At 32.7% G+C, this 15,221-nt stretch overlaps 1 protein-coding gene across 1 annotated transcript; it reads right to left on the bottom strand.

Moving 5' to 3' along the window:
* Positions 1-749: 749 nt before the first annotated feature.
* On the bottom strand, positions 750-13,098 carry LOC139495196 (zinc finger protein 91-like). Its single transcript, XM_071283404.1, has 2 exons — positions 12,998-13,098; positions 750-8,199 (listed from the first exon to the last, which is right to left on the bottom strand). The coding sequence occupies exon 2, from the start codon at positions 8,027-8,029 to the stop codon at positions 3,290-3,292; it is 4,740 nt and encodes a 1,579-aa protein (XP_071139505.1). The 5' UTR covers positions 8,030-8,199; positions 12,998-13,098; the 3' UTR covers positions 750-3,289.
* Between the last annotated feature and the right edge of the window lie 2,123 nt (positions 13,099-15,221).

Here is a 15,221-nt window from a genome sequence, read left to right on the forward strand (position 1 = left end):
ACAAATTCAGATGAAGAATAAAAAATATCTTTCAATTGCCTTTTCTTTGTTGAAAATTTTGAATTAAGTTTCAAATCAAAGGGAGGTAATTCATTGCAATATTCTTATATTCAAAATACTACATTTTTGAATTTTCAGCTGCTTGTTTAATAATTGGTCATTTGTGACTTTGAAATAGATATTGTAATTTTCAACAATTTGTCATACAGAATAACTAACAGACGTAGATAAAATAAAACAGATTAACAAAAAACATTTTTTTTATGATAGCCTCAGTGAGCTTCACATTGTCGGATCACAAATATTCTATTTAAAAAAATTAACATAACTGGCATTTAAATACAAGGCCATTTAAAAAGGTAAACACATACTATATTTTCCTTCCAGATTCTAACATGATATTTTTTTTTAAAGAATTTTTTTTCAAACACTTCTATGTTGCCTCATATCAAGGTTTAATACTGTATCTTTAAAACATACATCTTGTGTTTAAAATTGCCAACTGAAGTTATAAATCTAATTTAGGACTATCAGACCTTTTTTTAATGCTTTACTATGTTTTTAATCCAGTGGTTGTTTTCAAGTTGATACATATCACTACAGGGAGATAACTCTGTAAAAATAAATCAGTTGAATATTTTAAGCACGAGCTATTGTTAAAGAAATATTATGCTTCTCAATGATCAAAATAAGTGTTTGTCAAACTGCTTTTAAGCCAATTAATTTTTTTGATTTAGAATGTGGTTTAATTTTTTTTGAATTTTTTATATTTTGTCAAAGGGGCAAAACTATCTTTATTCAAAGTTTTTGCAACACCTCGTGTTGACACATGAACTATGTTTAATTGGACCATACAAATGTCCTTTATCATACAGTCTGAGTTATTATTATTATTCTATAGAAACAGATTTTGATGATTTTATAAGATACTAAATTTCAAAGGTATTTTAATATTCAGTGTAACAGACAACAAAATGATATAATATTACAAAAGCAATTGTACTCTGCATATAACAATATTAAGCAAAAAAAAACTTATCGGTCAAAAATATTTACAACTTTAGATAATCATATTTAAACTTGAGAATGAACCCTTAAAACTAAAATAAAATAGTTATTTATATTGAAATATTGAAAATATTCTAAGTATTCATGGTTAGAATAAAATATATTATACAAGTATTATTATGATTAATAATAAATATGATTGATAAATGACAAAAATATTTTTTATAATTGGTTTTGTTTTTATCATGATGAAAGATTGACGATGTTATTTATACACTTCATGTATGTATGAGTTTACTTTATGAATTACTTTAAAGACATGATAAATTCATCGTAATATTGAAATTTATAACAAAAATACATTACAAAGTCATTTTACTACATGTATATTTCATCAAAAATAAATGCAAAATGTTTTCAGGAAAAGACATGAAATTCATTAGTGATAAACGCTGTACAAATTATACAATTCACGACAATAACAACATCAATCTAAGAACATTTCTATACAAAATTACAAATTCATCAAAATACACTAATTCTAAGTATTGCCAATTTATAACTGCATGCACAGATGCAGATCTGTAAGGAAAAACTATTTATAAATTGAAACACAATCGGTTTCAAAATGATTTGATGTCATAGAGTGTAAGTTTCAGGTCGCTTTTTGAATAGATATTATATTTTATATTAAATACTCTTGGTTATTGGGACATGTTTCCATGACTACTGTGGTTAGTAAACTAATGTTTAAATAAGAAAAAGACATTTGAATTTTTAAAAACCAGCTTATCTTTTTCAACCTATATTTAGCAGAAAAATAAAACTGCATGTATGGCACTTTCTGAAACGGCCCTATTCAAAAATTGGTAGACATAATTTGCAAAGTTCAAGAAATTTGTAACAATAAAAGAATATGAGCCATTTCCTATTTCCTATCCTTGGAAAATTCAATGTATGTAAGGTTTGGGGGAAGTCTAAACACAACTTTTGTAATATTCATTGTGCAAGAAAAAACTGAAAGTTTAACAAAAATAACCTGTTCATTTATGGCAAATCAAAACCAAAATGCTATTATAGCATTTTTCATGTTTTGTCTAAAAACTTATTTTTAAGAAAAGCAACCCCTTTATATACTGTGGATTCATTATAATTCGTTGGATACCAATAATCGTGGATTTAATGGGTACACATGAACATTGAAATTAAATGTTCAAAAAATGACATATTTTATATAGGCTTGTACACAGACTTTTGCATAACCACGAAATTAAATTTCACGAACATGCAAGTTTTCTTAATCCACGAAAATTGGTACCCACGAAAAGTAAGGAATCCACAGCATTGCAAATTTATATTCATAAACTTCATAAACTTGTGTTTGAACAAACCTATCATTTCAAAATAATGGTACACAGTTATAATAGTCATGGCAGATTGTGGCTAATATACATGAAATATGTCGATCACCAAAGGCTTGTCAACATGTATCCCACTTATTACAGTTAAAATTTATTCAAATTGTTTTGAAAGTGTTAAAAAAAAACCGGTGATATGTCTTTTTTTAAAATTAATATTAAAGTTCATATTGAATTCAAGTTGATCAAAATTGATAAAAAAGATACTGGGAACTTTTTTTTAAAATTGAACAATGTTAATTTGAACTACTAATTAGTTTTTGAATAAATGTAGCTTCTGCTTAAACATGTATTAGTTCCCACAAGGGGTCAACTCTTTCTGTATTAATGGTAACATTTTTGGGAACCATTATATAAGATAAAAACTTAATTAAAGCACTGACCATTCTGAGGCAGCATGGGGATTTAAAAAACAATAAATTCTTTGGTTCTAAATTTTGAAAAAGAAAGAAAAAGTTAAAGAAGGCATGAGAATTTTTTATAAGTGTATTTCCATTAAAAATTATGATGAAAAAAATAACATTGTGTTTCAAAACATATTTCTTGATGATATTAAAAACAATAATTTGCTTTTGAAAATTTTTGAAAAATTGTTTAATTTTGTCACAATTACAAAACCCATTTGTCTCCCCCTCCCTCCCCCTCAAAAATAAAATTAGATAAATGGTTGATGCATAACTTTACTCCCATCATTGCTCATATTATACCTTTTGAAAATATTCATATTGAAAAATATTAGAGTGATGCACTAACAATAACAATTAACAAATTTTCATATGTACCATATTGTTTGTGCTGTCATGACAATATACAGAGCCGTCTTAACTATATAATACAAAAAAACCTATACAATTTTTCATGTTTTAAGCTTGTGACACTTCTGTCATTTCAACATCATTAGATATGACTGTTTCCTGTCCTGATTTATCCGGTTCCCTGTCCAGCTCCATTGACTGATGAGATTCTCCAACTGTGGACTTGGAACCAGTATTTGAATTGTCTATAGTGTCTGTATTATTGTGCAAATGTTCATTCCTTGAACGACTATTCTTCAGTTCCTTGGACACCTGTTCTTCATGCTCTGTGGACACATGTTCATCTCTAGTTGAATTCTGAACAGCATGTTCAACATTGGCTGAATTTTGCATCTGTTCTTGCAAAGCTCGTTCAGCATTCGCTGAAGCTTGTAACTGTTCTTGGACTGCACGTTCTGCTTGCAGTTGTTCCTGAACTTGACGTTCTGCATTAGCAGTAGCTTGAATCTGCTCCTGCATAGCTCTTTCAGCGTTAGCAACTGCTTGTAAATGCTCTTGCATCTGTCGTTCCATGGTAGCAGCTGCTTGCATTTGTTCTTGCAACTGCTGTAATGCAATGGCGCTATCGACACTTATTGATCTAGATGCTAATGCTGCTGCAACATTTGTATCAAGCCCCGGTGATTTCGCAGGTTGTGCAACTCCGACAGAACTATCAACACTTAAAGACCTCATCTGAACTAATCCGGCTGAAGACACATGCTGCATGTCAACTCCAGGAGACATGATTTGTGACAATGCAAGAGGGTTATCCAATCCCTGAGCTTGTGCCATCTGAGCCCGTGCCAGCATCATTTGATATTGTATATTATTTAGAAATTGTTCATGACTGGCTGTTTGTCTCAGTTCTCCTGGTGCTTGTGGCTCTTCAACATGTTTCTTAAGGTGGTTTTGTAGTGTACCAGACTGCGAAAAGACTTTACGACAAATGTGACATTTGAAAGGTCGCTCACCTGTGTGGACACGTTGGTGTGACTCTAGGTGTTGTTTTTCGGTAAATCTTTTGCCACACTCATTACATTTATGGGGTTTTATACCCATATGAATCATTAAATGTCTCTTCAGTGAGAAAGGCACGGTAAAATTCTTGCCACATATTTCACACGTTCTATTATTTCCTCCTGTGTGCATGATCCCAAGATGTTTTATTAAAGCTTCATGATCCATAAACAAAATATTACATATTGTACAACGGCATTCTATTATCTCCTCTTTACCACCTGAAGATTCAGATTCACTTTCATCTAAAGAAGTATTAAGTCCATTTCTGGGAGGAGCCACCACTGGCTCACTTTTGATTGACGATTGACTGGTTGAAGCAGGGGGCATTACAATATCAGTTTCATTTTCAGATTCTTGATGTTCATGATCATGATCGCTTCCATGTCCATCTTCATGGTCTTTGATTTCCTGTAAAATATCGTCTTTCATAGAATCAGAGTGGACAATGACATAATCTCTACCTTTGAGTCCCTTTTCAACTTTATGAACGAAGAGGAGATGACGTTGAACAGCGCTATAACGTTGAAAATGTTTTCCGCAACACTGGCAGATGTATGGCTTTTCTCCAGTGTGCACACGTTTATGTGTAATAAGATGTGTTTTAATACTAAATGTTTTACCGCATTCATCACAGCTGAATGGTTTATGACCATAATGGTTCTGAATATGATTACGCAGTGTATACAATGTGCTTAGAGTCTTTCCACAAACATGACAAGTAAACGGAGATTCTCCTGCTTTAGCCATCTGTAAAAACATGTTCCCTTCTCCTTGAGAGGAAGCTGATGTCGGTTCTTGATTCTCCCCCTCCTCATCCTCATCATCTCCATTTTCATGATTTTGTTGTGCCTGTGCTTGTGCAGCATGTGCCTGTGTTTGTGCAGCATGTGCCTGTGTTTGTGCAGCATGTACCTGTGCTTGTGCAGAGTGTGCCTGTATTTGTTGAGAATGTGCCTGTGCTATTGCCACAGCCTGGGCCTGGGCTTGAGCTTGGGCTTGTGCTTCAGCCTGTGAAACTGCTTCATTCTGTGCTTGTTGTACTTGTGCTTTGGTTTGCTGCTGCCCATGTGCATGTCGAAGCAACTGTTCTTGTAGTTTCTGTTCAAATTCAGCATCTGCAGATCTTGCTGTTTCAAGTCTGATTGGTGAAGACACGCTTGTTGTTGGATTAGGAATGACAATTGGTTGACCAGAATCCACAGTCTTACTTAAATCTATAGTTTGCGACGAAGTAGGAGGAGCTCCCTCAGAATTGATTGACAGAGATCTTTCTCTCTCTCTACTATGAAATGTAAGATCAAGGGCATCTCTATTCTCATCGGGATTGGCTACAGCTGGAGGTACAAAAACATTGTGTAGATTAGGATCCCAGTAAGCTTTTTGTTCCGAAGTTGGACCATATTCCATACTCTTTGTTCTAGGACGAAGCATTTCTATACTTTGTGCAGCGAGATTTTGGTTAAATCTGAGTAAATCTGCTTCATTAAAGCTCAATCTTCTCCTTAATTCCATAATATTTGCCTCTGTCAAACTTAACTTAGCATCAGGGGATGATTCCATTTCAGCTGAAGTATTCAAGCTTTCATTCATTTCTCCCTCCTCAGTTGAAGATCTTTTGCCGCCATCTGCTCTTTGGTGAACTCTTTGGTGAATTTGCAAGCTGCTCCTCTGGGCAAATTTTTTTGGACAGAATTTACACCGATAAGGCTTATCTCCAGTATGTGTTCTCATATGACAGGTAAGGTGTTGCTTCTCAATGAAACTCTTTCCGCATACGGAGCAAACATGAGGTCGTTCACCTGTGTGTATCATTTTATGGCGACGGAGAACGAAAGGTGTTGAAAAACTCTTCTGACAAACATCACAAGTGTGTTTATTATGAGTTTTAATGTGAGCTCTCATCTCTTCGTAGGATGGGACAGAAACCTGACAGACGGAACATTTAATTTCTCCCATTTCAACAGAACCATCATCTTCCCCGGCATCACTTTTCTTGTGTGCTAATTTCTGAAGAAGGTTTTTTGTTAAACTTGTAAATGATTCCAGTATTTGGTTATTTGACATTGATTTGGAATCTTTTTGATTTTCTGCTATTGTGTTTGGAGGTAGTCCTTGGTGAAATTGTTGAACTGCTAATGCATTGGCTTGGGCCTGTGCTTGCATTGCCGCATTCCATTCTTCTACAAGTTGCTTTTCCTTCTTAGCTTGTTCTTCTAGGGCTGCAACGTCATTAGTATGTGGCGGTGCTCCTTCCTGACCAGGATAAATATAATTTGGATTAGCTAAAACTGCCTGTGATGTTAATAAATTCAATGAATACTCTGGGTGCGTTACATCTAAGCTTGGAGGAACTCGTGGAGGAATTTGAGGTATATTCAATGGACTATGTATATGTGTCTCTGTTTTTTCAGGTGCAGGTTCTGGTTGTTTGGTTGTGGTTTCAGAGCTAGGTGATTCTGTGTTGTTTTCTCCATGATACATATACTGATACTGTGATTGCTGGTGCTGATGATGTTGCTGGTCGATTGATTCTCTTTCTGTGATAGTACTCAAATCGATTTCTTTCTCATTCTTCTCATGCTCTTTTTTGATAGCCCATGGCAGCGTTTCTAACGAGTTCACAGATATATGTTCGGGTCTTGGTTGCGGAACTGGTATTGCTGATTTTTGTTCATCGGATGCTTCACTGGTTTTTGGCCATGAACCTTCTTTGGTACCACCACCTTGTCCGTAAATCTGCATTGGATTATGTGGTCGTTGGAAGAGCAACTGATTATAACGTTCCAGCAGTTCCGGGGTAATTCCTTCCTGTGCCAATAACTGCTGTGGAAGAATACTTTCCAATGAGGTGTTTGGAGATAACATAACATTTGGTGGATACGATAACTGTTGCTGTTGCATTGTGGGAAAGCCTGACTTTTGAGAATCTTCAACAATAACAGGTGAATCAGCAGTCTCGGTGCTCTTTGTAGAGTGATTTGACTTCGCATCACTCTGATCGCCACCTCTAGGTGATGTTCCGGGTTTCTCATACTCGCCATTTGCTTCGTGTTTCTTCTTGTGACGATAAAGTGTTCCATATTGAGTAAATGGTTTCCCACATACGTGACATTTATACGGCTTTTCCCCAGTGTGTATACGGATATGAACAAGCAGATTATTGCGGGAATTGAGAACTTTTTGACAAACTGGACAAGCGAAACTATTACTATCTATATGTGTCTGTATATGGTTGTTCAATAAATTGTAACTCGGAAAAGTTATTTTACAAATACAACAAATTATTGTTTCATCTTCCGATTCTACAACTTTTGGTGATGATTCGTCATTTTTATTCATTTCTTCCTGACTGAGATCAATTAATGACACATTCTCAGGCTCATTTTGAGGTTCTACTGTATTTTCAGCAGATTGTACTGTGACCTCTTGCACATATTCTGGTTGCCTGTACTGGCCATCATCCTGAACTGTCTGGTCTTCAGCCATTGTGTAAACTGGTACCTTGTCATTATGAACTAGCTCGGTTTGGTCCTCTTTGGAAGAAGGAGTTAGATTAAATGAATTATACAACGAAAACTGGTCCTCTGTGGAAAGTATTTGACTTTGTTTTAAATGGTTAAATTGTGCCTTCAGCACGGTGTTTTCACGAATCAAAATCTCTAAGTAGTTTTTTAATGACACACCGAATTGATAAAGCTCCTTTTTAGTATGAGTTTCAATATGATCGTTCAACAATTGTAAGTCTTGGAAAAAGTTGCTACAAATTTGACACTGCAGCGATTCCATGTTGGGTTTTTGCGTAAATCGTTAAAATATACTCCAATAAAATTTAAATGTTCTAATCCATTTTGATCCAAACTTTTGATCAGCTACATGATTCTGAATGGTTGTTTTACATTGTTCAATTTTAATATGGATCCACCATTAGAGAAAATCCTTGAATTTCCTGAAGAATCCTGAAAAATAAAATAAAAACATGAGTTTTTGCAACATGATCATGCATGATGATAGAGATTATAAATAAATACTGTCAGGAGTACAAATTATATTTGAAATTTTGTATACTTTATGATGTAATATCTACTTGTAAACAGGCTCTAGATCTATGTTACTGAGTCAGAATAAGTGTTTTGCGTTTATAAATTGTTCTCTTGATGCTTCATTGTCCATGACGTTGTACTTTTATAAATAGATAAAACAACAACTACATATATATGTATTAAAGTGCATACAATCCAGTTAAGGGGAGATAATGATTTGCCAACATCAAATGTTAATTTTCTTGATTTATAAACTGCTGCATTTGTTTGCACCTGTCCTAAGTCATGAACCTATAGTTCAGTGGCTGTTTTTTGTTGATGTGGTTCAAAAGTGTTTCTTGTTTTTTGTTTTTTTTATAGACTAAAGTATAAAATTGAGAATGGAAATGGGGAATGTGTCAAAGAGACAATGATAGTCGTGTCATACACCATTGTGTAGATAAATCAAATTAGATTTGGCAATTGAGAAATCGAAATAAAACGGAATTTCACTACAGGTGAAATTTTTCTAAATTTTCAATTAAGTACCTTGTGTAAGGTATATAGACTAAGAGAAACAAAAATTCTGAGACAAGTGCCTGTGCTTAATATGATATCCAGTACAAAAAATACCAGGTTTTTATATAAAAAAAAAGAGAAAAAGAAAGTATAACCATGATCACCATGATCGCATCGCAATAACATTTCCATTAAAAAATATTTTGTTTATCATGTCTATGAAATTCATTGTTTCATGGTACACAATATACTAGTCCCAGTTGTTTCTTATCAAAATTAATGTGTAATTTTCTATTTTGATTTCATTTTTAAGTGTCTGTAGATATCATCTTAAAAATGAGGATTTTGGTCATATCTGGTCCAGTTTCGATGAATCTCTCATATGATCCGTACAAAAATATTTAAATGGTGGACTGGTCAAAGAAAAGATAACTAAAATTAACAAGGTTTTAGTCGACATGAGATTGGATGTCAGAATGAATATGTTGCTTTTAATGCCTTAAATGGATGAAACATTACCTAAAGACAATTATGATAACTTTATAAAGAAATATCAAACTTATTTTGCTAAAAATCAAACTCCTTAATATACACTCTACAACAAGAACCGGAATGGCAGAATGGAAAGAAAATAATTCTTTAAAAATTGTAAAAACATACCCCAAACCTCTTTTCTAAAAAAATAAATCTTTTACATCTTTGAATTTCATTGGTGCAAACATAGATTTCAAATTAATTATCTGATTACATTTTGTCAAAATTTGTCAAAATCGACCATAAGTTAGTGTTGTCGTTTTATCAGCTTTGAATTTTCGTATCCAAACCTATTAAATCAGTCTTAATTAGATATTGTCCTATTTGTAGGGATTACAATTAACAGGATTAAAGATGATATATTTGTTTTTAGGCCAACTAAAATTAATTAGTAGATTTTCATCCAAATTTTTGAAAAAAATGGGGCGGGTGGGAGGATTTTATTTTTTAAATTTTATTTCATAAGAAACCCTCTAGTGACGAGTTCTTTATACCGTAGGGGTATAAACAAGTGTAAAATAAGCTAATATATCATGTATATTGTATATCCATGTATATATATAAGGAATCGTTCATAAATTTTCAAACTCTTTAAAAATAAATATCTCTGATAGGCAACCACAATTGACTGTTTTCATGGTTTTACATGTAATTGCTACTTTAAAAACCTATCTATAGTAAACATCAAAAACATGGAGAAAATTAATGCTCTCTTCAGTTGGACTATTCCTACACCAAATTTATTTTGCTTTCTAAGCGATGGTTTGAAGTTCCCATAAAATTAAGTAAACTTGTACAAATATATGCAATACAAGTATTATGAGTACAGAATTAAATGAAAACTCCAACAATGTTGAAAGCAATAGGGTTGGTGCTAAAGCAAGATGCAAATACAATTATGATGTAAAACATGAACTGAACTAAAAAGAAGTTGTTGTTTAATGACTATATTGAGGGTATTGGGACAGAGGGTGTTTGCTGTTTGTCAACAAAAAACAACAGCCATGGGTATTAAAGTCTAAGGAATTGCTATAATATTAATGTTTGTCGACCCTTGTTTTAGCTCAATATACGGTCATCAATCTAACAAGTTCGTGCTGGTGTCAATTCCTTATAATTTCTATTATCCTGACATGTTTTTTGTACCCATGTGTTCAACGATTCTTGCGCTTTCGATATCGTTGAATTCATAGTCCAAATTTCCTGACACAAAGTCATTGTATAAATGATCATAAATAAAAAAAAAACGGTTTTCTAATGTGACATATCGCGATTTGCGTTCTTGGACACAGCGTTCAACTCGTATAAACCTGAATATTTCATGCCCTTCTCGTAAACTATATCTATTCTCGGTACATGATGTTGACATCATAGAGCTGCAGAATATGTTGACTTAATCATTTTCGTTAGATAACTCGAAGAAATACAAAACCGAAATATGAAACAGGAAGTTTTGAATGAAACGAACATATCGATGTTTACCGGTAACAGACATGAACAAAATCCGGAAATCGTAATTTTTCCAAAATAAAAAAAATCGGGGCGGGACGATTTCAGAGGGGCGGGCGGGGATGAAAATCTATCAATTAATTTTAATTGGCCTTATGTCAAGCACTAATTTGATGAAAGTTCAAAAATTAGGACATGGTTTTGAGATGTAGAGACAAGAAAAGTGCCTTCTCCAAATAATTGTAGCGTCACAGAAATTATTTAACTGTCATGCCAAAAAAAATATAGAGTCTTGGTGCCACTACCTGGGGAGAACATTGAGTCATATCTTAAGCATGTTAGAGCGGCTTTTACTTACTGTTTTTTCTTACTTGGGACCTAAACAAGAGATTTCATATTTGCCAAAGGTAGAGCTTTCAAACCTTTAAATTTTCCATTCAAAGAAAGATCTCTTCTATATCATAAATTTAAAAAAGTATATTTTTTGTCTTCAACATGTTCGATTGGCTTTTCAAAAACATGTAACTGGGATAAAAATGAATAGCAGTTTATCAAGAATGTTGGTAAATCCAGTTGATTCATCAAATTACTGTCTATTCAGAAATTATTGTGATGCTTTTATTAATGCAAAAAATGTGACAGCCAGGGTTATAAATTTCTTTTAAAAAATGTCCTGTACAAGTCAGGAATTTGACCATTGTTATATTATCATGATTACAGTTCGTTTCTGTGTGTTTTACATTTTAATGTTGTGTTTCTGTTGTGTTGTTTGTTTCCTCTTATATTTGAGTGTGAACTTTCATTGCTATACATACTATAAGGCGTGTCAGGGTACTTTTCTATCACAAATTGATGTATTTAGTTTTGATGTTATATTTGTTATTCTCATCAGATTTTGCCTAATGCTTAATTATTGTGTGTTACATTTTAATGTTGTTTGTTTCTGTTGTGTCGTTGTTCTCCTCTTATATTTGATGCGTTTCCCTCAGTTTTGGTTTGTAACCCGGATTTGTTTTTTTCTATGGATTTATGAGTTTCTAACAGCGGTATACTACTGTTGCCTTTATTTAAAACCACAATAATAGAAACTACCATTTGAAATTTTTTATAATGATTTAAACAGGAGTTTCCTCTGACAATATCAAAAAAATAAATTGCATTTAAGGTTAAATTGAGAAAAATCGCAAAAATAAATGAAAGCAATAATTTCTAATTTAAAAGTAGAATACATGTACAACTGATTTTGCATCATAAAAAAAGACTACATTAACTATACCTACTGATACAATTTTTAAAGTTTTGATATCGGTATTTACAAAACCCTATATTACATGTATTACATTAAAATCAAATATAAAGTATAGATTTTTCTCAATCATAAATATGAACAATGATTCTATTATCATGATTATCATGCACAATAACTCAATGTCATATAATAGAAGTATTTACACTGGTATCCAAATTTTTCCACATTTACAAATGTACATAAAGTCACACAGTCAGGTTCCTGAAAACTTTGATGTCAAAATTCAGCTACACTAATAATACCAATAGTGTTAAAACGCATATTTACACAAAGACTTACACTTGTACAAAATGTATACAAATTTCTTCACTAATTCTTGCAAAATTTGGCATCAATTTCAAAAATCAGGTTTTTTGACATCATAATTAAATAGTGTTGTTGATTGTTGTCACAAGGTTACGCGGAAAAAGATCAAGTGTCATTTTGAGACAAAATTCATCCAAATACCCAAAACCTTGCAATGTGAAAATACATCACTGTACATGCTGTACAACATGTACAACATTTGAAGTCAAATACAATAATCCAAAATTAAACTGTTGAATACTGTAGATTTCTCTTCTTGTTCCGCAGTATTTATTTTATGTGTAGGGTTATCTGTTTGATTGGTCTTGCCAAACTAGACAAATATCATATAAATGCATTTTATCAACATGCAAATTACTAAACAGGAAGTTTTTAAAACTGTAATTTGACCTCATATGGTTGTCAAAGTGTATTTAATATAAACAATTTTGCTTGGGAGTTTGTTTCAATGCAAACGCAATGCATTTAATTTGTTTTTAGCGTGATTTTTATAAAAAGTTAGTGTATGGGACAGCCCATTTCTGTTATCCCGCCCATATGCATCATTGATTGGTCAAAACATCGTTGGCAATGTTACAGGACACTAATATATATGATAAGTTTATCAAAAGCACATACCAAATTATGTTATTTTGTGTATTTTTGGACGCATTTTGCTTTTGAAAGTGATGTCGACGCTTTTCTATCAGCCTCTGACAAAGGGAAGCAACAAAGGAAGTAAACAGTTTGATCTAAAATTAAAACGATGACGGGTTAATTTCCGGATTTTTAAAAACTACGCGAGTGTACGTAATAACATGTATATGTGTATTTTGTGTAATTTTTTTAATCAGTAAAGGTGATACAATACATGTGCTTAGAAAAAATAGCAAAACTAGCAGTCGGATATTTCAAATAAGACGAATCATGATTGTATTTTGTTGATCTTTGTTTAGCTATCTTAGAATTAATCAATCCAGCTATGAGAAATATTTTCATAAATGATGTTCGGTCACGATTGAGAGCGAAGATAAATGTGCGCTAAATCATCAAATCATGATAATAATAACACAAAAAAAAAGTCAACACATGAAGAAACAAGAAATAAGAGGTGTATAAGTAAAATAGCTAATTATCCACGATACACATAGGCATACATTAAAACTGAAAAAAATATATAAAAAAAACCTAGATTTGTTTAAAAGCTTAAAAGTCTACGGCCTATTTAATTGTACACAATATCACAACATCAGCTCTGTGTATTCTTACTTAAATTTCAATACGGAGTATTTATTAGAATTATGTCATTATTATAACTCATTTTGACTGATCATTCAAGAGAAACGAAAAGGTGGAATAAGGAAAGATATCACAGCGGAAAATACAAGAGTGGTCATAGGCCAACTTTCAGTTTGGAAACTAATTTGAAGCCGAAGTTTAACGATTGTCACCTGTTTGTCAACAATCGACAAAAAGTCAACAAAAAGGCATGGAAATTGAGCACGTGTTTAACATGTAAATTCAGATAATAGTTTATTTTAAGGACATCCATGCGTATTGTGATCACCGGATTTTTACGAGATGGGTCACACTGAGTTCACTTTGCATACGGAAAATATGTCGGGGAAATTGCTTCCTGGAAGGAAGCAATTAAAATAAAGTAAACTTCTTCTAATTATGAATAAATTAAAGAATTTTCTTCAGAAAAAAGTATATGTATATACGTTTTATAATGAAAACTATCCATTGAGTTATAAAAAAACATATGCATTAATTTTTTTTGATTTGAGGTTTCTTATGACTTTAAAAATAAAACAAAAATACCCAATAGTATAAAATAAAATAGTGAAAGTCCATAAAAACTGACACAATCAAACGTTATCAATCAAATGAACGAGTGAAAAACAATTGTCATATTCCTGATTGGGTACACTAATTTTGAAAAAAAACCGGGTGGGTTTAACCTGGTTTTATAGCTAGCTGAACCTTCCATTTGTATAACAGTTCCGTTATATTGAGAATGACGAGCAACCAAAAACAGACATATTTGGTAAAATGTGATAATAATTAGGATCCGGCAGATATATTTGTGCAAACATTGATATCAGATCAGGTTGTCAGCCATGTTACAGAACATTAATGAATAGGCAATGTCCCAGTTAGAAACAACTAAATTTCTTTCGAAACCTGGAATTTGATGCAACTAGCTGTCATACAAGTGAAAGGTTAAGCTAGCTATTAAACTTGGTTCATTCCACCAGTTTCTACATAAGCAAACTCCTTTACCAAATCAGCAATATGAAAGTTGTTATCTATTCGTTTGATGTGTTTAAGCTTTTGATTTTGCCAATTGATTAGATACTTTCCGTTTTGAATTTTCCTCGGAGTTAAGTACTTTTGTGATTTACTTTCTGATACTTATTTCTTGACCGAATGCGTGCTGCTGGATCAAGACAATATTCTGAATGGTGAGTAAGCAAGCGTTTTTGGTTTTTCTTTTGAACTAATCTTCATTGTGGGTTTGGCAAGTTCATGTAGCGCTTCCTGCAGTCATAGAGGCAAGTATTTTATTCCTGGTTCCTGACCCACAAGATAAGAAAAAAAATGTTTCAGCATTATGCATAACTCAGACAATACTCGGGTTTGAGCTTTTTATTTCTACTGGATTCTGCATAGCCAGTATACTGAGTGTTTTTACTATTCTACTAAAAGTTTCGCCTTATTTTAAAAAGTTGACGGCAAGGTTTTCAGTACTTGGCGTTGCCTGAAAATGTCAACACGCTTATTGCACGCCTTACTCTATAAGGGCGTTTTTCAATAAAAACGTATTTTCTTGTCCTAGCCACTTTAAAAAAAATGTGTT

This window comes from Mytilus edulis, chromosome 11 (genome assembly GCF_963676685.1).
Source record: "Mytilus edulis chromosome 11, xbMytEdul2.2, whole genome shotgun sequence".
NCBI classification, from domain to species: Eukaryota; Metazoa; Mollusca; class Bivalvia; order Mytilida; family Mytilidae; genus Mytilus; species Mytilus edulis.

Bases quoted from the DNA above. Each gene is read 5' to 3' on its own strand.
- LOC139495196 (XM_071283404.1), bottom strand. From the start codon at position 8,029: ATGGAATCGCTGCAGTGTCAAATTTGTAGCAACTTTTTCCAAGACTTA.